The following is a 27,024-nucleotide window of genomic DNA, read 5'->3' as shown; positions in this document are numbered from 1 at the left end:
AGTCATTTATTATAAAACCAAAAGAGCCTGTACATTACGCATAGTATAATTGCCATTCTTGTATAATTCTATTGAATAAGACTTAAAATAATACTCTTATTGATACAGCTCTAAATAAATATCATAAATACACATAAGACTGGGCCAAATTGGCCCCGCCAATATTTATATTCACAGAATACAGTCTGCAGAGCAGGTCAGGGGAAGCTAGCCAGTCAGCTCTTGGTTTGGGTGCGTGCGAGGAACAGGACTGAGCGTTGCAAATATTTCAAGAAAGTAAATAACACCCTTTCAATTGGGAAAATCCATGAATGTTTTCCTTTCCCTCTCCTGTAATGAATTGATGGAGACAAAGATGCATCTCCAGAGTCCAGTACAAGACAATACTTCCTGTCTTCCTGATAGAAAGTCCATATGGACCCAACATCCCACCGGGCCACACCTCCTGGGTGGGCGATGGAGGAACATGAGCAGACGAGGCTTTAAGACGGGTTAACACAGGCTACTAGCAGAGCTCGGCCACGTCACGCCAAGGGAATGGAGACGGTGCCGTTCGCTCGACTGCGGCTTCGAGTGTGGACGCTGGACTCTGTGAGCTCCTCGCCATGTTCCTCCGACTTCTTGTCTGCCATGGTGGCCAGGAAACGCAGAGTGACCGAGTCCCACTCCTCTGGCAGCAGCAGCAGCAAGAAGCCCAGGCAGATGATGCAGGTGGCTGCCAGGCGCACCACACTGAAGATCACCTCGTGTTTCAAGAGATCTACGGCTACAGCAGGTGAAAGAAAGACAGGAACAAGAGAGAGAGCAGGGAAGGGAGGGAGGGTAGGGGTGAAAGAAAAACAAATTGAGATTAATTACATAAAGTAAGATAAACCACAGGACACCGCGGCTGTAGCGGATGAGTGGAGCAAATGCGGCTTATAATCAGTGCAAGCCATCCACTTTATCCTCGATGTCTTTGCGGTCTGGAGCCCTGGGACAAGTTGGCATAACCCACTGACCTTCATACAGTCCATCGTGGTTAAAGAAAAGAACTCGTATGCAGGCATTTAGTGTCGCCTTAGCAACCTGATCCTCCCTCAGCGAGAGAATAGTTGCAGGGTCTGTTGAGGCACATTAATGATTGGGTTTCCAGGACCAGAGTGGCAGACTTGCTGTGTGATCCGTTTGCTGCAGTGGCCCTAAGTGCTGACCTTTCAACATAACAACCGCAGTATGTGGGGCCATTTCATCTGATTTTCACAATCATATTAACGTCCACCATAATCACCAAGAAATAACAATAGTCCATAAATTGGAAGAAGTACTTGAAGAAATCCTACCTGCATTGCCTGGAACACTGAGGAGTGTCCCTATGGAGATGAGGATGGGGTACGTCAGCACCACACCGACATGGACCAAGATGTTGAACACTGTAAAAGACATTAAAGAGGTGGAGTACAAATTCATTAGAACTGAAACCACTGCTCGATTAATCAATTAGTCGATTGCCAGAAAATCTTTTGGCATCATTTTTATATTGATATTTTCAGCATAAACACCAACTAGTCCCTACTTCTAGCTTCATCAAATGTAAAGATTTGCAACTTTTTTCTGTTTTAGTCTTCTATGATACTTAATTGAAAGTCCTTTATTTTATAAATATATATAAAACGACATGGTATTGATTAAAGGTACCTTGTGGAGTTTTTAAGTAGTAATATGGAGCAATGTTTTAGATGCTGTTATGTTTGTGTTGTGCACAAAAGGCAGTGAAGAAGAAGAATGCTAGCAAGTAAACATTCTTGTAAACAACAAAAAAAGTAACACACTTATAGTCTGTTTACAAGATAGAGCACCTTCATTGAGAAAATAAGTGCCAAATTAATCAATAATGAAAAGCCCCAAAATGAATTTCAAATGCTTTCATGGAAACATGATCCTCACTCTTCCCACTAAAGGGATGTGCTTGTATTTGCGTTCTCACCCAGCCACAGTCCTGCCAATCCACACAGGTATCCCCAGGGCAGAGCGGACAGGGAGCCCCAGTGCTCCACCTTGGTGAAGTAGAGGATGAGGGGCACACAGGAGATGAAGATGAGGTTGAAGAAGCCCATGGTGGAAAGGAAGTGAGCCACTTCTCCAAGGTTGGCACTGCCCAAGAACATCTTGAAGAGCACCTGGAAGGTAAGGAGACAACTGTTATTCACACCAGCATTCAAAGTCAGGGCAAAGGCAATCAAACCGTAATGTCGTCTAACCTTGTAGAGCGCTGATGTGGAGGCCGAACCCACAGCCAATGCCACGCCCACAAAAGAGTCACCATGGAAACCGTCAGCATAAGCCATCATGACAATTCCTGTGATGGCCATTATGGCCGCCACGATCTGCAGGTAGAGATTCAGAGCCATCAGGGTTCTCCTCAGGAGTAACAGTGCTTGAAAAGTATTATGATGGTGTTTTCATACAGACCCGAACGCCCATGAAACGGTCCTTGAGAACAATCCAGGACAGGAGAAAGACGAAAGCCTTGTGGCAGCAGTAGAGAGCAGAGACGTCAGTGGCGGTGAGTTTTTTCAAGGCCATGAGGTACAGGTAGTTGGTCAGGGTCCACAGGATTGAGAAGGGTGCTGTTCTCTTTACGAAAAGCTTGAGAGTCATCCCATCCTCCCCAAAGAGCTTGCTGCACTCCCTGTTTGGGAGAACAAATGCAGACGGGGGAAAGAAGTGAGTGTGTCAACCTGTTTTCCACTTATCTATCAAGAGGACCAAATTTTAATGATGGAAACATTGGTTGCTTAGTTGCCTGGTTCCTTGTGAATATCAAGTTGTTGTGTTACAGGTGAGTATTAAGAGCAACGAGCCCTCTAGGAGGCCACAAGTGGAGCTTTTATGTCAAACTTGTAATTGGCTAAGATTCTCTACACATTTACTGAGATTATTACTTAATTTTGCTAAACATAAACATGACAAGATGACAATATCTTCACTTAAGAACTTCACTGACAGATCTGGAAATCTTCTGCAAAAGCACTTTAAGCTCTTTTACGTAGCAGTAACACATGAGTAGACATTTTGCAAACCTTTATTGTAAAAGTGTCTCAGGGAACCAAGTTGGCAGCTTGTGCTTTCCTTTAATAAATATTTTATGTAACTCATCTTTATTTAAAGATCATTTTGTTGGCAGTTTACCTGAATTTCTGTATGGGAGTCTGCTTCTCCCGTGTGGTAACCACGAGTCCGGAGTAGTAGATGGGGAAGAAGAGGATGTTCCAGTTGCTGCTGAACCAGGAGATGAAGAAGGGACAGGAGAACGACTGGAAGGTCAGCTTAACCACCTGAGTGGTGCCCACCCAGGAGGAGGAGACACACAGGACCAGCAGCAGACCACCCAGCACCTTCAGAGCGGTGTTGGTACATGTCTGATAGGATCGGCTCTCTTCGCTGGTCTCGCTGCCTGGTGTCTCTGCATGACTTTCGGAACCATCCTCTCCTGACGGGAGACAAAGAGAGAAAATGCAATAACAGGAAATGCATTGTAGCATGCCTCTGAAACCTTACTTCTAGGCTCTAGGAATGACAATATTGGTCAACCCGTCGGTCCGCCACCACACGAGAAATATTTCTTGATGGATTGCCATGATATTTAATACAAACATGCATGATAAATCGTGTGATCCTCCATGAAGTTGACATTTTTGACTTAGTTAAATGTCTTGACAACCATTTGATGGATTGCCATGAAGATGTCCATGGTGTTGACAGGATGGAGCTCAATGAATTCGGGGATCACCTGGAGTACCACCATGAGGTTCAGATTTGTGGTTCAAATGCAAAATCTCAATATGTCAGTATCTCTTGTGAATTCTAATAACATTGATCCGTAACGTTTCATCTAGTGCCATTAACAGGTCAAAATCTCAAACTACCTTCAAAACGAATGACATCAGCCTGAGCTGGACTTCATCAGCATATTAGCAATGCCATGGTGACCTTGTTAGCAGGCGTGGTTAGCATTTAGCTCAAAGCCCTACAGTCACTGCAGTGCCTCTCGCATCCTTGTTCCCACATCCTTTATATTAACCAAATGTTGCATATTCTGAATGCGTTATATATTTACAGGATGTAGCGCGTGTCCCTGGCTGGGTTCCAGCACATAAGCATGTATTGATCAACTGCCCTTTCCACAGATTGCATTCCTTGCTGTAAAGGAGCTGATGCACGAGGCGAAGCTGTGTTAAAAATGTGTTGGGTTAGCGTTGTGGCTGTGCATGTCACCTCATGATGCAGCACGTCCTGCAGGCTTCCACCCATTTGTGGTCAGGAGTGCACAGAAACCTGATGCCCAGAAAGACAGCGTAAACCTAACCACATGACATTCCACAAGAAAGTCATGTCAACCTTGGCCGCCACTGTATGGACTGTTGGTACATTCCTGCTATGAAAATGTCGGCGTTGAGAGATATTGGAACATGAAAAGAAGGATATTATGTGATTGAAATTGTGGTACGAAAGTTACATAGCTAGAATAAAGATAGATAGAAGAGACTTATTTATAATATTATGCCAGTGACGCATGGTTGATCAGCCCAGCGCCTTAATGGACTGCAGGACTAAATGGCTTCTGGACCTTAACTGTGCTGCATAATATGTGCAGTGCTGTGTGTGTGTGTGTGTGTGTGTGTGTGTGTGTGTGTGTGTGTGAGTGTGTGTGTGAGAGCATTTCCGGAGAGAGCTCCGATCCGTTCTTCAACTTTCGACAGTGTGATCAATTTTCACCGGGCCAGGAATAAAAGATGACATGTGCTGGATGCTTGCTGCCTGCGCTCCGTTTGCGAGCTCAGCACGTGAAGCTCTGCCATTCCCACCGCAGACACTAGAGCCCTACAAGCACTGTCACTTGTATCCGTAGTATCTCCCTTCTACAGTAGCAGGGCAATATAGTACAAGCAGTGTCACTAGCAGGTCGGAAGGAGATGGATTGCAGAATGAATTACTTCTTTCATCCAAAAGAAACCCATAACACAGTATGTGTTCTCTTTCATCATCTCTGTGTCCGCCCTGAAACTAAGTTAATAAGTGTCAGAGGCACTTCTTTCATTCAGAAAAAGAACTCGGCAGCCTTGCCAAACTTGTATTAGAAGCTTAATGAATGCATGAGATCATCGCTGGCGCCCTGTAAGAGTATTAAAGCTAAGTCATGGCTGGAGCTGTTATACCTGAGAAAGAAGGGTGAATATAAAGTCGGAGATTAGAGTCACGCCAGTGCAGTGGTGGAAGAAGTAGTCAGATACTTTACCAACGAGACAGAACCAAAACTTGAATGTAAAAAAGCCCTATTGCATGTAAAAGTCCTGCATTTAACATTCTGATTAAGTAAGTAATTGTTCTCACGAAAATTGGCCCAAGTCACATTAATAATGTTTTACATTATAAACGGTAAATACTTATGTATGCATAGGCTACATAGTATTAAACTGTTGTTCTGTTGGAGCTTGTTAACTAGGTAAGTAATTCAGTTCCCAACCGAGGGGTCAGGACGCCTCCAAAAGGTCAAGATAAGTCAATATAAGGGGTCATCAGAGGATGAATGTGGGTGGAAAGAGGAAAGATACATTTCTGCAAGACATTTCTAGTGAAATAGTTTAAATTTGAGTCTCAAAAATGTATTTAAATTTAAAAAAATGTCATAATATGTTTGTTAAATGAGTCTTAACCTGAAAAGTAACCATGTAACAATGTCCATCAGATAAATAGTCGTGCAGAAAAACGTACAATATGAAATGTTGTTGTAGAAGTATAAAACAGCATACAATTGATACTCAATACAAGCATCTCAAAACTACATAAGTAGAGTACTTGACTTAATGCAGGCTAATTAGTTACTGCGCCAGCACAGCACTGGCAAGTGAGTCAAACTCAGTTGTTTTCGGTTCAGTTCAGGTCGATACGTTGCAGAATGATTATCACCTCGGCTAAAATGTTTCACCTTACACTACATCCCAGCAGAGAGCGGATCTACACTACGTGGTGAAACAAAATATTCAACGCTGATCCAGTTTATTTTCTACAGGATCATCGAGGGATTTGGTCTAATTACATTCTGTCACAGCCAGGATTCCTAATCAACCTAATGAGCCTGGTGGCTGCTAACTGGAAAACAGATCCGAAATTTCTGCAAGAGAGAAGCAGCACTTTACTGCGTTTTTCCCCCTTTATGTCTGCTGCTCCTCGTCCAGGCTGGTTAGAGTTTTGTAGAGCCACCAACAAAACACTTTTAGTGTTAGAAGTAAAAGCCGCTAAGGCTGATCTGGTGCCAACATGCAGTAATATTATAACCCTGCTATTCCCCTGCCTCCTAAAAGCAGCTGTTGTGGCCAAAAGTATATTCTCATAACAGTTATGAGCTGAGTCTGACTAATATTGCAGCTAAAAAGTTGCAAAGGAAACAATAATGCCTGATAAGTGCAGCGGGTCAGCACAGGGTAGGAAGGAAATACTTTGCTAGAGTATCAAAACTAATACTATCACTATATTTGAGGTTAATTTCAGTCAACTCAGAGAAAGTGTACTTAGACTTCTTAATTTTCAGAAATAATTGGTGTATAATTACAAGCCACGGGGCTTCTTTTATATAAACATGATAATGATGATGATGATGATTCATAATTCAATGGTTTTTGTACATAAAAATAAAAAAGAGTGCTTAAACATGAAAATATAAACTCTCCACAAACACATTCAAACACTAAACTCCAACTAGAACACTCAGATTTTGTACTTTTATGGTTATAGGCATTTCATCGGCATCCCCGTGTTACATAATAACAGTTAATTATCCTTGAATCAGTGAATAATGCTTAACTCCTTACTGTGAAATAAAAAAAAAAGTATATTCAGGTACGGAATAGTTTGCTGCCTCACTATGGCTAGAAAAAAAAAAAAGCATCATGTAATTTCATTACATGACAGTGCTGCATAGGATCACTGACCCATTAACGGAGCTTATTCACTCTGTGTGACGCAGCGCTGCTCAAACCTTACATTTCAATCCTGTGGTTCATATCCAACACTGACAATGATGGATGGACGCCTGCTGAATATGAAGCTCACAGTCATGTCTGCAGGCCTACTACAGGTCAAGCATTACGTTATAATCAAAGCTAGGTCTGAAGTTTTGATCATACCGATAAAAAAGGTGATCAGCTCTGTATCACTCTGTAATAACTGTTGCAAATGTAAAAGATGAGAGAGATTTCAGTGATGTAGAGCAGAGTAGAAATGCTGGTGAACATAATGAACAGATTTAAAAGCAGCTGACTCGGGTCCTGTTTGGGTTTATTCTAACTCAGTGTTGGGAAGTCAAAAACATACGCTGCTGATACAACTAGGCCTTCTGTCAACACATTTAGTGTTTCAACCCTGCCAGCAGGAAACTGAAATGATACAAATGTGTTTTTCAAACCACCCAGAGGTCAAAACGTCCAGGTGGGAAACTGATTTCAGTTCAGTAGCTGGTCTTTAGATTTTCATTTCTGATATGACGTGTTCAAAGTAAATGTATCACACCACTGACACAAGAAAAGTACATTTGCGTCACACTATTTCTTATAATGAATGTATGACACTTCAGCACATGTGGTGTCTTATGGGAAATAATATGTTGTCAGCTGTAAAAACTGTCATACATAAATTCATTAAAAGTACTCCATAGTTTTAAGCAGCCTCTCTGAGCTAATGCTGCCATTAACATTAACGCAGCTCATGCTAACACATACACATGACAATAGACATAGGTTAGTATGAATGGCATCCCGGGTCTCTCTGGTTCTACCGGTTTACCTTCAGAGATGGGGCAGGTCAGGACCTGAGTGCTGTACGAGCTGAGAGGAGCCACTCGCGCTGAGTGCTTCTTCATCCTCCACTGGGGGCACAACAAACTGTCCTTCCGTGGGAAGTGTGTGTATGTTTGTGTGTGAGGAAGTATGCTTGGGCTGCTGCACGCTCAGCTGCTCCTCCTGCTAGCTCCGTGCATCCTGCAGACTCCTAACTCCTCCGTTTCTTCTTCACGCTCTTGATTGCACCCCCCCCCTCCTCCTCCCCCTCCCCAAAGATCTTCTTCCCAGCACTCCAGTCCTGACTGTCTGTTCCTCTCCGGCCCGGCGCTCACACTGTCACTGGTGCTCTGACTCTCTGCCTCTCTCTGTCTGTCTGGATAGTGACACAGCTCAGCAGAGATCGCTCAGCGGAGGTCCAGTGAAGTGCAAACTCGACTGTTGCACTGTCATGCCGGGATCCAGCGCTGCCACTGTCTCCAAGGGAGACTGAGCTTCAAGTGTGTGTGGCATAGCACAATCACTCCGCTCATCTCTCTCCATCCTCCCCCTCCCCTTTTCTCTCTCCTTTCTCTTGCTTTTCCCCTCCTCTTCTTTTGCTCAACAAATCAGCAGCTTTGTTTGGAAGGTAACCAAGCAGCCTGGGCTAATTATGCTGGGTTAGCTGCTGCCCCCTCCTTTTCTCCCTCCTCTCCTCTCTAAACTCTTGTCCACTGTCTTCCAATGACTCTTTGTCTCTCTCTTCTCGGCACATCTCATGCTTTCACTACTCCTTGAGAGTCAGATTATGAGTTGAGCTCTCTCCTGTTGCTTCCACCACTGTAACATCAATCGCAGAGCTATGGTAAAGTTATCGATGTCAAATCTGCTCCCATTGGTAATCACGCCACTAGTACATATTTACATGTCCCTACTATGATATGTCCACCTTCCAGAAAGAGAACACACCAACCTTTTAAAGGTATATCCTGTAGGCTTACACCCAACTGCAACATTTGCAACTTTAAATCAAGAATCGACCCCATGATATTATAATTGCCTCTCAAAGCTACAGAAATAAGGTGACCACAATCTTTCCATCACTGTGGAACAGTCAAGGGAAACCCTCTCATCAGCAGAAGGTGTTCACCTGAGGAGGGTCAGTCTGGGCCACTCGAGTCACCCTCGGGACCGTGGTCCGGAGTTTCCATCTCAAGGAATGCCCTTCGGCAGTTCTCTCCCCAGCTGTGGTTTGTCTGTCTGAAGATTTAATGGACACCATATCAGGGTCTAGTGTATGTGGTCAGGCCTTGCAGCCTGTAACATGATCTTAATATAACCTATGCTATGCTATACTTACCCCCGCACCAGGGAGATCAATACTAGCCAAGCCAGGATCAGAAACACACTGATTTAGATAGAGAATAAACATGCAACATGGTAATGCAGAGTCTGTATTGGTTTGTTAAGAACAATTGAGTGGCCTTTTACACTCAAGTTTGCTCCAGGATCTTAGCCATTATAGCCATATCACCTTGAGTCCCTCCCTTCCTGTCTCTCCCATGTTCATCAGTCAAACGTCTGGCACTTTTATAGAGAGCAGAGCAGATCAGAATACTTCCCTGTGCATTCCTCAGGCTGTTAGAGACAGCACAGGTATTGTTTATTATAATAGAAAAATGCAGGGCCCTATTCCAGTAATGCCGTGGTAAACTATTCGTTTGAATGCAGGATTTCAATACTGAGGAGATGCTTCGCAAAAAACATTTTGTTGTAATTCTTATTTCCCATGGTCAGCGAGTGTGGCAGAATGAGTGCAACACTAATGCATTAAGAATGAGGCTTGATTAAAATGAAACAAATGTTTGGTCAGGCATAAGCAGGGGATGAGTTGGGGGGGTTGGATCCCCTGAGACAAGGAGGGTTAAACTTAAAAATAGCCCTGCTGATGAGTGGAGCCAACAGCTAGACAGGGAGGGGACAGAAAAAGTGTCCCGTCAGCAGAGCCTAGGGTGCTGAGCGCTATCGGATTAAGAGCAAAACCTGGAGCATGTGGCTACAGACCACAGTTCAGTTGCAGATATTGGACTCAAAATGATTGTTCCTTCTCTGTTGTGTGTTTTTTTTTTAATATTCTTTGGTTAACAAGTTCATTGGATCTAACAAATTTGCTTCATTTGCTTTCTTTCAAGTCGTACACTGAAAATTCCAGAAGTTTATTCATCTATGTTCTGCCTCTTCATGGGTTTGCAAACAAAAAAACAAAAAATAAAAACACTAAAATTTTACAGCAGCAAAAATAACAACTCTAAAATGAATAGAAAGTTGAATAAATACCTAAAACAGCATCAAGAAACACCACAACCTTAACCTAGCTAGGTGTAAATAATAAACAGGACATTGAGTGTGTGTAACACTGTTGCATTGCAGATCAAAGCACAAAACAGGACAGCGTCCTCTCTCTTTACCTCCATAGCAACAGCGGGGCTTGTGTGTACTGACGCATTTGGCCAATTAAGGCTCTTTTATCATTGAAATGAACCGCTTGTCCTCAGTATATCGTGCACGCTCCTTTGTTTTTAGGCCCTCTCTTTTACTCATCACATCTCAGCCACGACCAGGAGCGAAGGAGGAGCATGAAAGACGCGAGTGTTATCTGAAGCTAATATTAGCCGTAGTGGAGACTGGACAGACCATGAATGAATACTGACTGTTAATTTGAACTATTTGGACCTCATCAACTCAACTTCATGTAGTATGGGGAGATGGGGACACCTAGTGGTGAATATGATTGCGTTATAGGTGCATAGACATGAGGGCAGATGTTCAGCGCCCACATAATGGCAAGAACCTCAGCTAAAGCTCACGATAACCATGTATTGGACACCAAGAAAAAAAAAGAAAAAGAAAAAATCAGCAGCTGGGGAAGAGATCAAAAGTTGTGTTGTAAAGCACATCAACACTGGTAATGGCTACTCCAATGTCTGAGTAATTTCTGGCTCTACTCCACAAGGATTCATTTGCATGGCATGGTGTGCCTTCCTCCTTGAGCATCAAACAACCTAACCCTAGTCTATGTCTACATCTGGTGGATGAACCATGGTACTGCATGCATCCTTAAAGTCATCAGCCTTAAATCCAGACATGAGCTAATATTGCTGGAGCTAGATGGTGAATGTCAGGCAGTTTCCGATGATGTCAGTGTCTGAAGAAGCTCAGGAGAGATTCCTTCCTTCCTTCCTCACATCGAATTACCAATGTTTTCTCGGCATACGTTTTCTGTTGTTCATTGCTATTTAGCTGAGTGATGATTAGACGACAGACGCTGTCAAAGGTCACGTGACTGCAAGACCCCGTGTTGTTGTTGCTAACCTTTAGTCATGCCACTTTGCTATTGGTCAAATGTTGTGGTGCTGTGTATCTATGACTAAATATTCACTGCTGGGCTCCTAGTTTGTATTTGTGGACCCAGTCACCTCCAGGTTAGCAATAAGTACACTGCATGCACAGCACTATTTGCTGGAGTTCTACCAGCTACCGCCTGCTGTCTCTATGAGACAAAGCCACGTCGTGACTTAGTAATAATGCAGGACCTTAGTTGATATCATACAAATGTTTCTACAAATTCAAAATCAAATTCCCTTGGGGCTTTTGGGACTCCGTTGCTTGGTTCAAATTGAATCTGTCATGACATGTTTTCAGCAGGAAACATTTAATTCCTGTCACCTCCGTTGATTTGGAGCAGCAGCAGAAATCTCAGGCATACACAACATGCAACAACTACCTGAATGGCTGGATACCACGATGGGTCAGTGGATGTATTTGGTTTTTAGGTTAAGGATGAGGGCACTTTATTGTTGTTGTTGGATTTACAGACCACAAGAGGGCAGTGTTAGACTGCTGACGAGACTGTTTGCGTACTCAACATGATATGGTAAAGCTATTACAAACCCTTCATAAATTGTGCCCTAATATTACTTTTGGTGTACATAAAATTGGAAGTGAGTTGCAGGGACAAACCCAAAATATTTAGTTTCCTGACATACAGTACTACAACATTGGATCAATACCACAGTGTCATCAGTAGCCTACAGGTCAACCGCCCTGTGGAGAAATCCTGCAGACATTACTCTGGGTTTTGCTCATTCCCAGGAGCGTGTGAGGCTAACAACACTCCAGGAGTCTTTCAGGCAAAGCTCATATCCCATTCGACGCTCGGCTAGTTATAAATAGCAGTGAGTGAGCAGGCACGGGAACGGGTCAGTCCAAAAAAAAAAGTGCATGCACATACAGAATGTTTTAGGCAATGTCTGAGGAAGACATTGATTTCACCTGCTGTTAACTGCAAAATGCAAAAATGGATTAGCGATGGATTCTAGGACTACTTTTCTTTGTAAAAATCTCCCAGACTTTTTCTGTGGACTGACATGAACACAACAACGCTCCCCATTGTGATAAAAGGTGGCGTTTCACGCCCTTCCCTCCAAATGTACCTCTGAGTGCCTGTGTGTGTTGTTGTTGTCTTGCTGTGTTGCTGGCGGGGAAGAACACAGTCACAGTGCTGAGTGGGACTGCTACTACAAGTACCTGTCATTTCCTCCTGCACTATACCTATTTACCCAGCGGGGATGTATGCCAACACTACAGACCTGCCTGGTTATAAATTGGCTTCTCGAAACAAGATACACAGCGAATTATTGAAATAGATTTGCAGGAGATGCAGAAGAAGCGTTTTCCGCACACACACCGCTGTTGTTCCCTCCAGCAGGAGCCCAAGTGGGTGTTCTAAGATTGTGTTGCCCTTTCTTTTTCTGATTTAAAGTCAATTTCATGTAATTTTTTTATTTTATTTTTTTAGGAAATATTGCACATTGCTGGTTGGAAATTACATTTGCCTTTCGACGACTTTCAGCATTGTATCATGACCACACTCTGCATCACGGTCCAGACCAAATTTAGTCCACAATCCCCCTCAGAGGCATCTTCTAATTCAACACAGATGGCATGTGCAATAATATACTGGCACCAGAATCTTACTAAATATATCATTACGCCATAGGCTTGGCATTGTGTGCCTACTGCTCTATTTACATGCTCCTTTGTGTTAACCTTCACAGGAAAAAGATACTCGAGAATACAAAGATTGAGAGATGTGTGATTCTCAACTCGAGGTTTACAAATGTGAGGCTTTCAGGCAGAAAGAGGCATTAAACAAAAGTGCCTTTTTTTTCGCATTCTTGTTTTCAACAATGATCAAATACATTTAAAGGGGTGTGCATATAACTCCTTCACAGTGACAGCAACAGCAACAGCATGTTTAATAGCTGTGCAAGCAGGAAATATGGTGACAAGAATGCTGCCCTGAGGAATACCATCTGTTGACTGTGGCATGCATAAAATCAGTTGATGGATAGGAGGAGAAATGGTCCGGGGCTACAGATCGCATATTTCATCAGAGAAATGGAAAATGTCTCTGAAATCAAATAACCCCATGCGCTCGCAGACACACTGACTTTTATAGTCTTGATGTGGATGCTATTACATCCCACACCTGCTCCTTCAACCTAAAATTACCCCTCAGATGACACCCCATATTTCATTTTATTCTGATTCAGTATACAGTAGGCAATGAGCTAGACAGAGGGCTGTTTACAAAAGCTGCGAATAAATGCAATTTATTTAGACTTGTATTATATTCAAATGTCCGACCAACAGTCCAAAGCACCAGACATTCAGGTTGTTATAAAAAAACAATGCAAATCTTTACATTTCAGAAGCGCAAACCAATGAATTTTTGGCATTTTTCTTAACAAAAATGAATAAATAATGAATTGATTGTCAAAATAGTTTATAATACTTGTCGGTTAATGGACTAATCATTGCAGCACTATTATATATTATGTCATGATATCAGCCCTTTGGTTATAGTGTACAGTGACATTCACACAGTGGATCTTGCCATTTAAGCATCGATAAAAGAAGCATTACCTTTTGAAAATACCTGATGAACGGCAAAGAATTCTGGCGTCTATAGCAAAAATATAAACATAAGACGATATTCAAAGTCTTCCAGGAGAAACCCAGCTGGCCCAAACCCGGGCCCCTCTTGCTGTGAGCGTTCAACATCAGAGTCAAAACTCCTTGAACTCTTAAAACTGTTCAATTGGTTTTCAATTTAAAGTTTTGGGAGCCCCTCGTTAACCAGGTCTTCTTCCAATAGATTGACCTGGACTAGAAGGCTCATTCTCAAATTGAAGTGCGTGATTGCATTCATGGTTAAATCTACTGCAACTGACACCCTGATGACACCCAGTTAATGAGAGACAGGCTCATTTCCTTCTCCTCTGCCTCTATCTGCTCTCAGCTCATCCAGAGGAGTCTCAGCTGAAGCTGATTGAATGAGGTCCTATCTGCGTGCTCACGTTACCTTCTAGACCTAAAACAAGTTTGTCAGAGTAATGCGTGTGTGTCACAGATCGTCAGGGTTCGGGACCAGATCTGAGTGGGAATGTCACAACATTGGGAGCACGTTTCCCAGCGGAAGTGTATCCCAAAGTCATGCATTTGCTAAGCTTTTAGCCGGCAGGAGAGATGTATCCAAATTGTTTGGGGGCCGAAAGTGTACCAGCACCTAAAACACAAGAGGCTCAAGGAGGACAAATTCGATTTTGAGAGTTTTAGTAAAAAAAAAAAGCACCAGTTCAACCCAACTTTAAGACTGATGATACCACCTTTATGACGCTGCAAAGCCCCGTGTTCCACTACCCCAAAGCCATTTGTAAAAGCACTGATTAGCTGTGCACAGAACACATTGCAGTGTTGGTTGTTTCCCTTGTTATAACCTCACTGGCACCACTTCAACAGAACGGGAGGGCAGAATTTTAAAGATCATCCCAGAACAAAGTGCACCATCAGCTCTCTTGCCCAATCGCAGCCATTGTCTCCGAGTCAGCGAAATCCCCAGCCCTTGCATTGCTCTACCAATCAAAACCAGGTTGACAGATGAAAATTATAGAGGAGCGTAGTATTGAAGTATTGAAGCGCTGCTATATCTCAAGCATGCCAGGAGGATAGCTGGCAGTATTCACATGCATCACAGGAAGGGCTGCCGCCTCTCACATTCAGGGAAATTCATTGTCTTAATTACAACATTTGGAATTGAATATGAGGCTGCCGTGGAAGTGATTGTTTGCAGAGTTCACAAGCACAAAGTGTTTGACAACATTATAGTCTATAATTCAACAATTGGCTTTGAAATTGATTTGGAAACAGCTTGATTTGTTTCACCCCTCTCTCTCTCTCTCTCTCTCTCTCTCTCTCTCTCTCTCTCTCTCTCTCTCTCTCTCTCTCTCTCTCTCCCCCTCTCTCTCTCATGTTGTGTCTGGGCCAGCATCAGCCAACAGTGATTGACATCATACTGCTCCATTAAAAGCCTCGAATAAAACCCAAATCAGCTAGTTTGCAGTAGATTTTATAGCCTATATGAACATAAAATGATTGGCCAGAAGAAGAGAATCCGTGCATTAATTTTACACACTGCATATTTAATGTGTTAGTATAAAATGCATTGATGCACGTATAGGGTAGACTATTGATTTCCATCATATCATAAAAATGATCTCTTTAATTAACGCGATGTCAAACCTGGGAAACAAACGCCTTTAAGTTGTCGCACCGACGGTGACATCAGAATACTTTGTTTTTCTTTCCACTCACTTCTATGACTGGAGTATCCCGGGTTGTAGCCGTAGTAGCCGGTGATCCTCAGAATCCGGTCCTCTATGTCGTGCACCCCGTTGGCCGTCACTTTGGTGCCGCCGTCCACGAGCACAGCGCAGCTGCCACCGGTCTGCGTCGTCTTTCCCGACAAGTGCGTGTTGATCAGGGGCTCCAGACGGATGCACGGCTGCTCTCCACTCTCCAAAACACTCTCGGTGCTCATGTTTGCGGGTCCGAGCGGGCAGAGATCCGGAGAGAGCGGGGACGAGCCCTGATCACCATGCGAGAAACCCTCGGGGACGCAGCAACAATTAGCAACACCCAAATCCACGTTCACATTCCCTCAGTGATGCTCCGGACGCAGAGCAAGGTTATCACGCTCCAGGAGCCTGGCACACACCGAACACTAGGGGGCGTGTCACTACTATCACATGCCTTGAATTCAATTAGGAAGAGCAGAAATTGGCTATTGAGGAGCCAACACACAGCCTAAAAACATGAAGGAATTTGGCATCTTAGAAATACTTGGCAGGCTAAAATACATTTTGTAATTTATTATATTATATAGATATTTATAGTATAGTATTTATAGTATTATATTCATATTTTGATATGCATCTGTTATTAGTGAAACGTAAAATACAGTAATATTTGTTTTAAATCTTTGGTAGCAGTTATACCACTGTAATACAGTCACATGTGAAGTGACACTTTATCACTGTGATATTGCTGTAATATTTCAATTGGGCCTTGATATTAGTTTATTTTTATAGTGAGCTTTATTGATCTAAAAAAAACAGACATTTTGTCTCTCAGAATAAACCATCAAGCAGCTGTTTTTAGGATACAAACATAAACGAGATGAAACAATCTTAACTTCACATCAAACCATATCCAAAATGATCACCAATCATTTATTTACAGCATCCATTCACTACTTCTTCTTCTTCCCTGATATTTGTGGACTAATGCTACTCAATCCGACCCCCCCAGTGATGTTTCCATTTGCTGTCCACAATAAAATATGGATGTGCTTTTGAGAAACACATGTGGCACAGGTTTGTCTCGCACGCTGGTTCGCTGCTATTCACTCCCCTTCAATGCAAGTGTTCATGTTGTCCAGTAAGTATAATCTAATAGTTTACAGATATGGAAGTTTGTGCACATTTCTTTCAAGTTTTTTCTTATTATTTTACTCTTAATATAGCATGAATTTTATTCTAAAGTTAAACCCAGAACAATCTCCTTTCCTCTTCCCTCTCTTTTCCTTGGCCACAGGTTCTCTGGCTGGCTCAGGGAAGCTCCACTTGACTGGATCCCCCAGCTTGCAGACGCTGCGCAAAAAAAAAAAAGGGCTCCAAATCCAATAACACAAGATGCAGTATTTCAGTGTCTCTCCGATACGCCTCTTTCCAAGTCCTCCACTCTCTGTGTGAAATCGATTGCCAGTGTGTGGAGAATTTGCGCCCCTGTTGGCATTGTTGCGCAGACACATGCTGGGGTTTATGATGCCCTTGGACTCCAGAAGTGCTTCCTCCCCCACTCTTACTTACTAAACCAATCTCCACCTCGTGTTCTTTTGTTTCAGTTTGTTTGTGCTCCGAAGCACTTATCTCACACATTCAGTTCGGGGACAGCTTTATGGCTACAACAATGAAATGCCAATGCCCAGAAAGTTTCTCCACGCTTTTTGAGAATCGCTAATTTATTATTGGACACTTTCTTACAAGTCTGTGCAGCTACAATCCCCCCCCCAAAAAAAAGTTTTCCTCAATTGCCTACTTTTGTTGTGGTGCTTTACAGCTTTGCATAGTTTGGGCAATATCAAATGTTATCAGGATATTATGCATCGGTTGCTTTCTCTCTGAGGTGCTCGTCTCAGCTATCATTTTTCTATCAGCTATTTAATAAAGAATTCAGCTCAAAGTGAAAATTGCACTCTGGCAGCCGTGGGCTCATTAGAACTCTTCGCAGCCACAGCACACATTAACAAAACGTTTTATGTGTGATCCGTGACAACGCACAATCCCTTTTTCTTCATTTTTAAATGCACATTTACTGCACATAGTGCTTTAAAGAGTCATCACCGTCAAGTCTTCTCCGTAGTCATTCAACCCTCGGAGCAAAAAACTATCACGAGAGGAGGATTCTGGAGGAGGATTCTGGTATCTCCTTTAATTTAATCGCTTATTCTTCCCCAGACATGAAGGTGGAATGAGGTTGACTTCAATCTCAGACAACATGATTATCATTCCGAGCATCCCCCGGACTCAAATCCTCCGTGCACGATGAAGATTCTCTCACCTTCCTTTCCTCTAACCTCAGTAGAAAAAAAAAATGTAAAGGGGCTGAGCTCATTAACATGTTCATTAGACCCTTAAAGGATTCCCATTATTACTTTCACTTGTGGTGTGACCAGCAATCTCTCTGTTGCTGCACAGCTGTGTTTATTCTGTGCAGTGTGTGTGGCTTCTGTTTTTAGACCCTCGTTCTGATTTCGCTGCGATAGATGTATTTTTGGAGATAAATCAAGTTTGACCAAAACTCGCTGCCTCACTCTAACAGCTCATTGCCCCTCCTCCATAGTGCTTGCGGTAGGCATTCGACCACAAAAACCTAATCCTTTCCCTAAGTGGAATAAAAGGACACACTAAGGAGACAATATGTCCCATGTGACTTCATCCCAGGCCAACCCCGGGACATAAGCACCCCCAACAGAGGCACAGCAAGTCACCTTAGAGATCAGTGACCGACTCCCCAGCCACCTGCTGTATAAATATTCAATGTGCACTAAAGATAACCTGGCTCGTGCGACGGGGAGAGAGACAGAGTTTCTGTTTCGGCAGAAGAAGGGGCTGTCATTAGAATATAGTGAACTGTGGCGTGTTGGCCTGCAAAGGTCACATTTGAAAGGTTGGTAAATATTTAATAACTTTGATCGTCGGGTCTCTGTGGTGATGTATGACTTTAATTAGAGGGAGAGAAAAGGATGTGAGTACACTAAGGAATACATAATCCTATCAGAGCAGATTTACAGGACGAATAATCACATTCCTAGGCAAAGAATGTAGGACCGCGCCAGAAAACAGAGATATTAGAGATATGTCTCTTCATACGGGATAGGGGCCGTCCTCTTGCACAACAACAGCGATTGTCTATTTTACTTCCTCTCGTTGTCCATGGTGTAAATGGACCTGCATTTGTGTCTGTACACAAGATGTAATATCATAATGCCCTTCACAGCAAAGCCTCGTACGACATTTCTTTGTTGTCTCACCTGCTTGTGAAGTCTCACAGAGCACTCAGCAGCCTATAGGGTTTCCTCTTTGCGTCTCTTCCACAACAAACGTTGATTTGCCTCAAGGAGGCGATTGACGAACAAGCCTGCTCCTTTTAAGGACGCCAGCAGGCATATGAATAAAATATACAATGACCAGACCGCATTTTTAAAAATAGACGATTCGCAGATCTCGGCCTCTACATCATCTGCTATGTTTCATGCCTGTTTGAACATGCTTTTAGTTGCATGATGGTTAAATACTGTATGTGCAGCACACAGTACCGATTGTTGAAGTGCTGCCACTGTTATCATGCACTGTCTAACAGACCCAGATCCAGCAGGCAATTAGCCTGAATACCACTTACCTAATTACAAGTCTTTTTGCACATGAAGATTTCATAAGCGACTGGGATATCCACTTATCTGAAGGTCAACATCTCCACATGTGGCCGTGAATTGTAAAGCATGTAAACATGATTTAATGTCGCCTGACAGGCAACGCTGGAGGTACGTCAATGAAACCGCCAGCAAAATGGAAATTGCAATATGTTTTAAACATGTGGCTTGAACATGAGAAGGCACTTAACCGTTGACCCGCTACTAGAATCAATATACCAATCCAAATGAGTGAATGTTAGTACTGAGGCAGGCCTTTTCAGAATGCTGCATGAGGGTTTTAGATCATAGTGCATCATGGTGTCATTCCTGTATATGCTGTAACAGGGGTCAACAAGGTTAAAAGGTCCCATCCGGACATAAGAAAATAGCCTGAAGATATGCAATAACTGAGTAAAAATCCAAGTTGTTGTATTTTTGTTATTTAGTTGCATATTAGATGATGATCAACCAAATTCTAGTAAGTGACATGTCTCAAACTCAGATTGAAAGATGAATGTAAAAACAGCGTTCTAATGTGAAACTTTGTGAAGTCATCCTGCAGAGAAAGTCCAGCACTAATGTGAGCAAAACACATTTTTTTTAGTTAAGGGGGGCTTTAAGTTTTGGAAACCTAATATCCATTGAGGAGTTCCTGAGAGGTTTTCTCTTCGGGCAGTTTGTCAAGAAAAATGGGAGCGTAATTCAATTGTTATGTAACGTTATCGTGAATCCTAGAGCTAACTTTGGAGCTTGTACGATACCCTCATGCAAACGTCTAATAGAGCAACACAACCTGTTACACATCCCGGTGAAAAGGAAGAGAAAAACCCACATCCCTGCAGCCTTGTGCATCATATTTTTCTACATGACACCACATCCCTTATGCTTATCGTCATATTACGATGCAGGGTGACCGTGTTCTTATTTCATAGAATTGGACAAAGCATGTGCTCCTCTTGGTGAAGTTTAACTCGATCTTACCTGCAGAACACGGATGGAGGCGGCTGCTAGAGATTTATAGTCTCTGGAGATAACACAATTAAATCCCCCTGCATAGCTTTTCAGCATTCTCCCTCCCTCCTCACTGCAGTCGGCGTGATGGATTAGACCGCTACGGAGGAGCCCCGGCTGGACGACACCAGCAGCAGGGATGGGACTTTCCGTTTGCTTAACCAGGTGCATTGTGGGTAATATTCACAACCCTCACTGAATTTAGATTATTTCAGGATGTTTATTGGAACAGATGCTTTCCATTGCACCTGCAGATATTTGATTTCTTTTGGAGTGTCGACAGAAACATGAATACATAAACGTAAACAAACAAGGGAGCTGGTTAATGTTTTGAGCTACAATAGAACATCTGATGCCAGTTTTATGCTTTAGGCCTCCTAAGGATAAATACATAATTGATCAGTGTTTTGTACATTGTAGTCCTTAATGTTTAATTTGCTGTGAAAAATCCCTATTAATAGTGCAGGTATAAATATTGGTAATCCATTCATAAATGCTCCTGGGTATGCTCCTGGGTTTCTCATTTTCTAATAAACCACCAAATATGCCGTTAAATGTAAATCAATCTTTAATAAAGAGTTTTCAACCCATCAGGTCTGCAGTAACACAATAAGTTAATAAATGGATCTTTGTCCAATCGGTAAAAGAGATTTTTCACAACCTCACAATGGCCTGTAACTGATCAGTAAAGCCTCACTAAACGATTGACAATTCTTTATTACACCAGAAGCTACAGTCTATTGCCCCCTTTGGTAGAGAGTGACCTATCTGTTAACCAGAGTATTGAACGAACTGAAGTAGTGACCTGATGGAGCACCCCAACATCAGGATCACAGTGACATCAGGCCCGGATAATCAATGGGGACGGAAATTCCAATCCAATACACAGCAGCCGTTGAACCACAGCTGACCTCACTGCAACATTATCACTACATCCAATCTGGGGGGTTTTACTGTACAGATGGGTGTCTACCTCCTCTGCTTCACAGGCGTACGAATGCTCTTTCAGCCTATACGTCCCCTCAGCTCATTAATGTGGGGACACGCCAACAGTGGGAATTCAGGGTCGAGATGCGTATTGACTGGGAGATCTATTAAGGGATTTGGAAATTCTCCACAGGGCCCTCTGCGCCGGACACTGCCATTCGTCTTCATGAAGAATGGTGTAGGGAGGCGCCATTGTTGGAGGAGATTTGTCTCCCGGTGCCCAGGGTCAGGTGGCGGAGACACGCGGCTGGACAAATGGCCTTATGGGTCAGAACCGGTGTCGCTCTAAATTATCTCCTCCCAGCAGCTCCAGCTACACTACGTCCACTCTGATTCATGAAGCTCTAGTTCTTTATGGTTCCTCACACACGGAGCGACCGACCGCAGGAAAAGGTGCTGGTTAGCAAACGTTGTTTAAATAATATTAGCCTCTCCCATACAAGAACAAAAGCTCATGGAAATAAGTGAGACTAAAGAGCTGCTGCTGGTTGTTTCTTTCTTGTTTTGTTGTGTTGCTGTGATCAGCAACATTGCTGTTTTGCACTGGGTTTGGACAGAATATGTATCATGGCCCGCTGGGAACAACACATTACAGAAGGACCCTCAAAGCATAGCGCTGCCATTTGCCCAATGTTTTCTCTTAACTGCATTCATTGCTCTAATCATAGATGTATGAATTTTTAAATTCAATGTTCACTCTGTTTCCAAGCTGCTGGCACATTATATCCACAGTACAAAATGTGAGATTGCTATCGATCTTCTCACCTCACTCGTGTATTTCCCAAAATGTCTATTCAGTTCATTTTCTCCCTGAGAATAAAGCATATAAATAATGAGCTTAGTTATTTTATGACTGGTAAGTGAGTCTAATGAGTTTAACATCTTGTTGTTGTCATTGTCCTCCTAGAAAGTCCTGAGAAACACGCTGGCAGACAAACGCTGTCATTTCTAAGAGCCAAGGTGAGTTTGGACGCTTTACAACACAATTCAAATCAGGAACGCTTCTATTGGACATTAAAAATGTAAGTGGACTCAAAGTGAAGCCATTACAACGTGTCATCTCATTAACTTTAATGAACAATAGCTTGCGAGTTTTTCTCTTTCACACCACTGAATCTCAAGAACCAGAGGGATGAGAGTCCTTTTTGTTGATGTCTCATTGGATGAGATTCTTATCCTTTCTGTAGATTACTGCATGTTTAAGTAACATAGCCTACATACCATCCTATACCGAAACACAGTGTCATAACACACTGTTATCATTTTTTATGTCATATTATATTTCTAATGTCTTCAGAAATTATGCAAAGTCATTGTGAGTTTGCAGAAAAGCTGTTACATTTAAGTGTTACTGAGGAGGATTAATATTATCACATTATTTTGCAAAATCTAATTTGTGAAACTTAGTTTTTGGTAAAACTCCATGTTCAGTTTGTTCTCTGGAACGCAGTTTTTATACACATACTGGTTCCAATGTGAGCATAATGTTAGTGTTTTTACTACGACATTATGTCGTTGTGTCCTGCCATCATTTTACAGCTGTTACCAGACTGCCACCTAGTGGTCAATTACTGCACTGCAACCACTGCACAACCAAGACCATTTTCCCACAGTCACACACAGTACAGTGGAAAAGAGAAGGTTGCTCATAAATTATCAATGTAGTTGTTATGTTCTATGTTTTGATTTCAGTAAAACAGATAACTGCCTCTAGGGGGATATCTGCCTTGAGTCATTTTATTGCTTGCAATTACAGTAAAAGTGCAAACAGGTACTGGCTTCCAGGGCTTCAAAAAATAATAATAAAATAGAGATGTAAGTCTAATCTCTAGATTTTACATTTTTAAACATTACTTTGATGACTTCAGGAGTTATTATTATAGTTATAGTTATTATTTTTCTTAGTAAAAGGATTATTATTCATGCAATGTTTAGGATTCAAGAGAAATATAAGTTTAAATAACACAACTGCCTTACTGTATTAAAAAAAAAACACTGCTCACACCATTGTGAGACTGAATTAGAATGTTTGCAGATACCCATAATTTGTAATCTTTATCAACACTGAATATCTCGAACTGTGATGTACAATAATCTAGTGTACAGATACTAAACCTAGTCATATCGCTCCATTTGAACATTTGAGGTTGCACACAATTTGCTGCTAATTTGAGATCCCAGGCGCCTTACAGTCAAGACTCAGGGAACAAATGCTCAACTAAACAAACATCATTCAAGCCTAATTTCAATGATATTTTCAGATTCCATTATTTCCAATAAAAAATGTCCCTTACAAATTCAAACTTTGTATCGATTGATCCACTTCTACAATTTGAGGAATGATCACATGTGCAACAAAAGTACAACAGCTGGTATTATTGAATTCTGTGGCACCTTTAGTCATGCAGCAGTAATTTTCTTTATACAGAACGTCAGATACAAGGAGTCTGTCCAAAGAGGTTGTCTACTATAAGGGGATTTAAATTTACCGCTTCCATTTTGTCATTTTGTGAACTGGAATGAAAGCTGCTTTGGTATTAAAAGATTGCATTTACAGTAAACTCCTGGTGCTCTGGTAGACTTTATGCTCCTTAAATGAACATCTTCCTTTGGCAGCTTGTAACACACATTCCAGAGTCAGCTCGATCCCTATGTTCAGCTCACTTTGACTAAATTCTCCATGAACCATGTGATCTTATATACAAGGCAGATAAACCTTTATCTGACGTTCTCATCCAGAAGACCCACGATTCAAGCACCTCAGAAAGACATGCCCTCATTCCTCCGCCTGTGAGTAGGTGTTCACTGAATTGACCAGACTTCCTTATGCATGCCGAAACCTATTGCATTGGCACCTCGCAAAAAAAAATTCTGGGAATTGAGATTAGTTATTTCAGATGTCACAGCGTTTGCCAAGTTTTTCCAGTGAAACTGAGTCCAAACCACAAGTTTTCATGTTCAGTCAGCGACATAAAATATGTCTATAAAGCATGCCACATATGCTTATCACTTCAATATGATCAATATCACTCATGACAGACTATTATATATAAGTATGCTTGTGCAAGTTACCCAGATGTACTGAAGTTTACATAGATAGATATTTTGTTTTCCTCAAGAAAACCTTGCATCCTTTTTTACTGACATTTCCACATAATTGTATTTTGTAAATGTTCCACTTCATAGTTATAAAGTACAACATGTCAACTGCTGAACCTGGAAACGTCTGCTCTCCCTGTTAGCTCATTCTTGATTCTATTAATAAGGTAGACTGTGATGATATATGTGTGTTCCTTTTATTGAAAATGTGTTGAGAAAAATACTTCACCGATCTGATATGGCTAACTTCACATCTGCTGGCTTTTAAAGCCTTTCATGCTATTTAATTCATTGCACTATTGAGGTCTGATAGTTTATGTGCTTGAGACAGATGCTTGTGATATTATAGTCTTGATCTCTCTGAGGATTATAAATATGCCGAAGCATTTGCAGAGATTTTGTTGTAAATAAAATCAACAAAAAAAAAACGATGCAATCAGTTGAACAGATAACAACGGCACGTGACAGATCTTTTAAACATACGGCACTCTTTCTGAGTCCAACATCCAAAACCGTAATGAACAGTTTAGGAAACACACAAATTATAATCGCTGTCTCTTAAACTGAAAGCAGAAAATGGCTTAAAATCACCAAAAAGCATAATATCTTCCATGAGCCAGTTCATGGGAATGACCACTTCTTGTTAATTTGAGTTTTTTTTTCCACTTTTTTCACATTATTTCCCATCTCTCAAGAGACTTGCTCTTGACTTGCATGCATCACATCATCTCAGATACCATCTGCTTCGGACAAGACAATGAGTGTAGTATTTTAGCTCCTATCTGCCCGCATCTTTAAAATTACAAAGTACTCTCATCTCTTCCTCTGGTCCACTTTTCCCGGCATCTTATTTCCACAGCAGGAGATAAATATGCATCAACTGCCAACCTTCTTCCTATTTAGATATGCATGTTGGAGAAAAACAGAAACAGGAATATTGTAGATGAATTTCACTTTGGTTCTCCATTCAGAAATCCAATCGACAGTAGCATTCAGTCTCACAGGCCATTAGGTGTAAAACTCAGCAGTGTGAACTATATTTCATGAGTACTTATTTCCCATGCTGGAGACTCTGATGTCACCCAGCTGTTCAACATCTGCAGATTAGCTTTTCCTGCCCAGAGGAAAAAGGTCCGTCTATTCATGAGAGCATTTCCCATGCTTGCATGCTCAGCCTGATCCTGTTGCCTCCATGCTCTGTGCCCCGTCTCCGAGGCCTGTAATCTGACCCAGGACCCCGACGGAGTGCACACCACATATCTTATAGCTCACCGACATCCCACAATGCCACAAGGCACACTGCCTAATGGTTACGAAACAGGTTGCCCCCCCCCCCCCCCCCCCCCCCCCCTTGCTGCAGTAAATCCCTCGTCACTGTAGACAGAAGATGAAGAACAGTGCGCAGGCTCCTCAAGTTAAGTTGGCATTTCCTTCAGTGACTTCTTCGCATTGATAAGAGCCCTCCCAGGGGGCACATGGGGGGGGGGGGGGGGGGGGGCAGCGTGTGGAGAGGAGGGGAGCACCAGTGTAATTGCTGATATCACGTGAGTGCGTAAAAACCATTGCCAGAACCCATTTGTCAGAGTTTATCTGTTGCAGTGGAAGACTGCAGAGAGCTCGGCCCCCTGGGATGGTCGAGCCCCTCGCCCCCTCTACCCCTCGCCCCCCCGGCACAGTCATAAAGCTGCTGTGTATATGTCTGCGGTGAAAGTGGACAAAGTCACGACAGAGACGACCCACATTCATTCTGGTCAGTGTGGGAATGTCCTCTCAGGAAGAAGCAGGAATAATACGAAGAGGAGGAAAACCACGGGGAGGAAGACAAGGGGGGGGTGGGGGGGGGGGGGGGGGGGGGGGGAAATCACTGTCGACTGCACCATCAAAGACGGTAGATGTGGGACTGCTCCTTCCCCTCAGTGCCCCTGGTTAACAGACAGGGGAACCCCCTTTGGTTTGAGTCCTAGCGTTGAATTCCAAATAATAATGGCCCATTTAGTCTCCTGGCCATCCCGCATATACATTACTGCGTGTTATGACCACACGTTGTACACAGTTCCCCATAAATCACCAGCATTCATCCGCTGTGTGATTAATCTGGCCATCTGCGGCGTGCTGGCTGCGCAGGTGTCTGTGGGCTGGTGTTTCTTTACAGCCAGGTGTAGCGGAGTGCAAATGGAGAGAGCCCAGGGTTAGACAGGGGAACATTAGAGCAGAGTGGCAATTGTTCGCTTCCAAAATATGTCAAAATGATAGATGAGTCAGTACTAAGTGCTTGCTTCTGTGTGTTGGTAGAACACAGGATCAGGTGTAAACAAAAGACTGTGATTCTCCTCTGATCACAGGTACAAAGACACCTGATGATTGTCATGGTCTTGAGTTTGTGTCTGACAAATTATGAAATCCTCCAAAGTGTATCCAGTTAATATCTGTCAGGTGGTTTTCCTATCTACAGTATAAAGCTCCGGGGTGTCATTCACTGTTTATTCTGAAGTTATACAGTAGTGACAACTTGAGAATAAGGGTACGGGGTCACTCTATGGTCCATTTATAATGATAGCTAACATGCCATGAAAATCAAAACTACCACCTGAAACCACTGTGCTGTCTCTGGTCAGATCTTTGTCCTTATCTATAAGTGATAACCAACAAGTTCACATAAACAACACCACATTTGTGCATTTGAGGGCATTTTATTTTTATTTTAGATGTCAAAATATATTGTCTGTAATAACTGGAATCATCTACAATCATAGTCAT

At 42.4% G+C, this 27,024-nt stretch overlaps 1 protein-coding gene across 3 annotated transcripts; it reads right to left on the bottom strand.

Annotated features, from left to right (window-relative positions):
- Nucleotides 1–15,934, bottom strand: slc35f4 (solute carrier family 35 member F4). 3 transcript variants are annotated; one of them, XM_084013553.1, is made up of 7 exons: nt 15,510–15,925; nt 3,172–3,472; nt 2,452–2,671; nt 2,241–2,366; nt 1,967–2,159; nt 1,323–1,412; nt 1–766 (listed from the first exon to the last, which is right to left on the bottom strand). In XM_084013553.1, the coding sequence occupies exons 1-7, from the start codon at nt 15,733–15,735 to the stop codon at nt 525–527; spliced, it is 1,398 nt and encodes a 465-aa protein (XP_083869679.1). In that variant the 5' UTR covers nt 15,736–15,925; the 3' UTR covers nt 1–524. The 3 variants fall into 3 exon arrangements, with proteins under 3 accessions (XP_083869679.1, XP_083869680.1, XP_083869678.1); XM_084013554.1 differs by lacking the exon at nt 15,510–15,925 and adding an exon at nt 7,822–8,319; XM_084013552.1 differs by having other exon boundaries at nt 1,967–2,366; nt 15,510–15,934.
- Between the last annotated feature and the right edge of the window lie 11,090 nt (nt 15,935–27,024).

This window comes from Eutrigla gurnardus (assembly GCF_963514095.1).
Source record: "Eutrigla gurnardus genome assembly, chromosome: 7".
Lineage (NCBI taxonomy): Eukaryota > Metazoa > Chordata > Actinopteri > Perciformes > Triglidae > Eutrigla > Eutrigla gurnardus.
The sequence above is the reverse complement of the archived record's forward strand: the minus strand, read 5'-3'. Positions and strand labels throughout refer to the sequence as shown.

Coding starts and splice junctions, on each gene's coding strand:
- slc35f4 (XM_084013552.1), bottom strand. CDS start 15,735: ATGAGCACCGAGAGTGTTTTGGAGAGTGGAGAGCAGCCGTGCATCCGT. Junction 3,473..15,509: donor GGGATACTCCAGTCATAGAA/GTGAGTGGAAAG, acceptor GTCTCCCGTCAG/GAGAGGATGGTTCCGAAAGT. Junction 2,672..3,171: donor ACTCCCATACAGAAATTCAG/GTAAACTGCCAA, acceptor TCTCCCAAACAG/GGAGTGCAGCAAGCTCTTTG.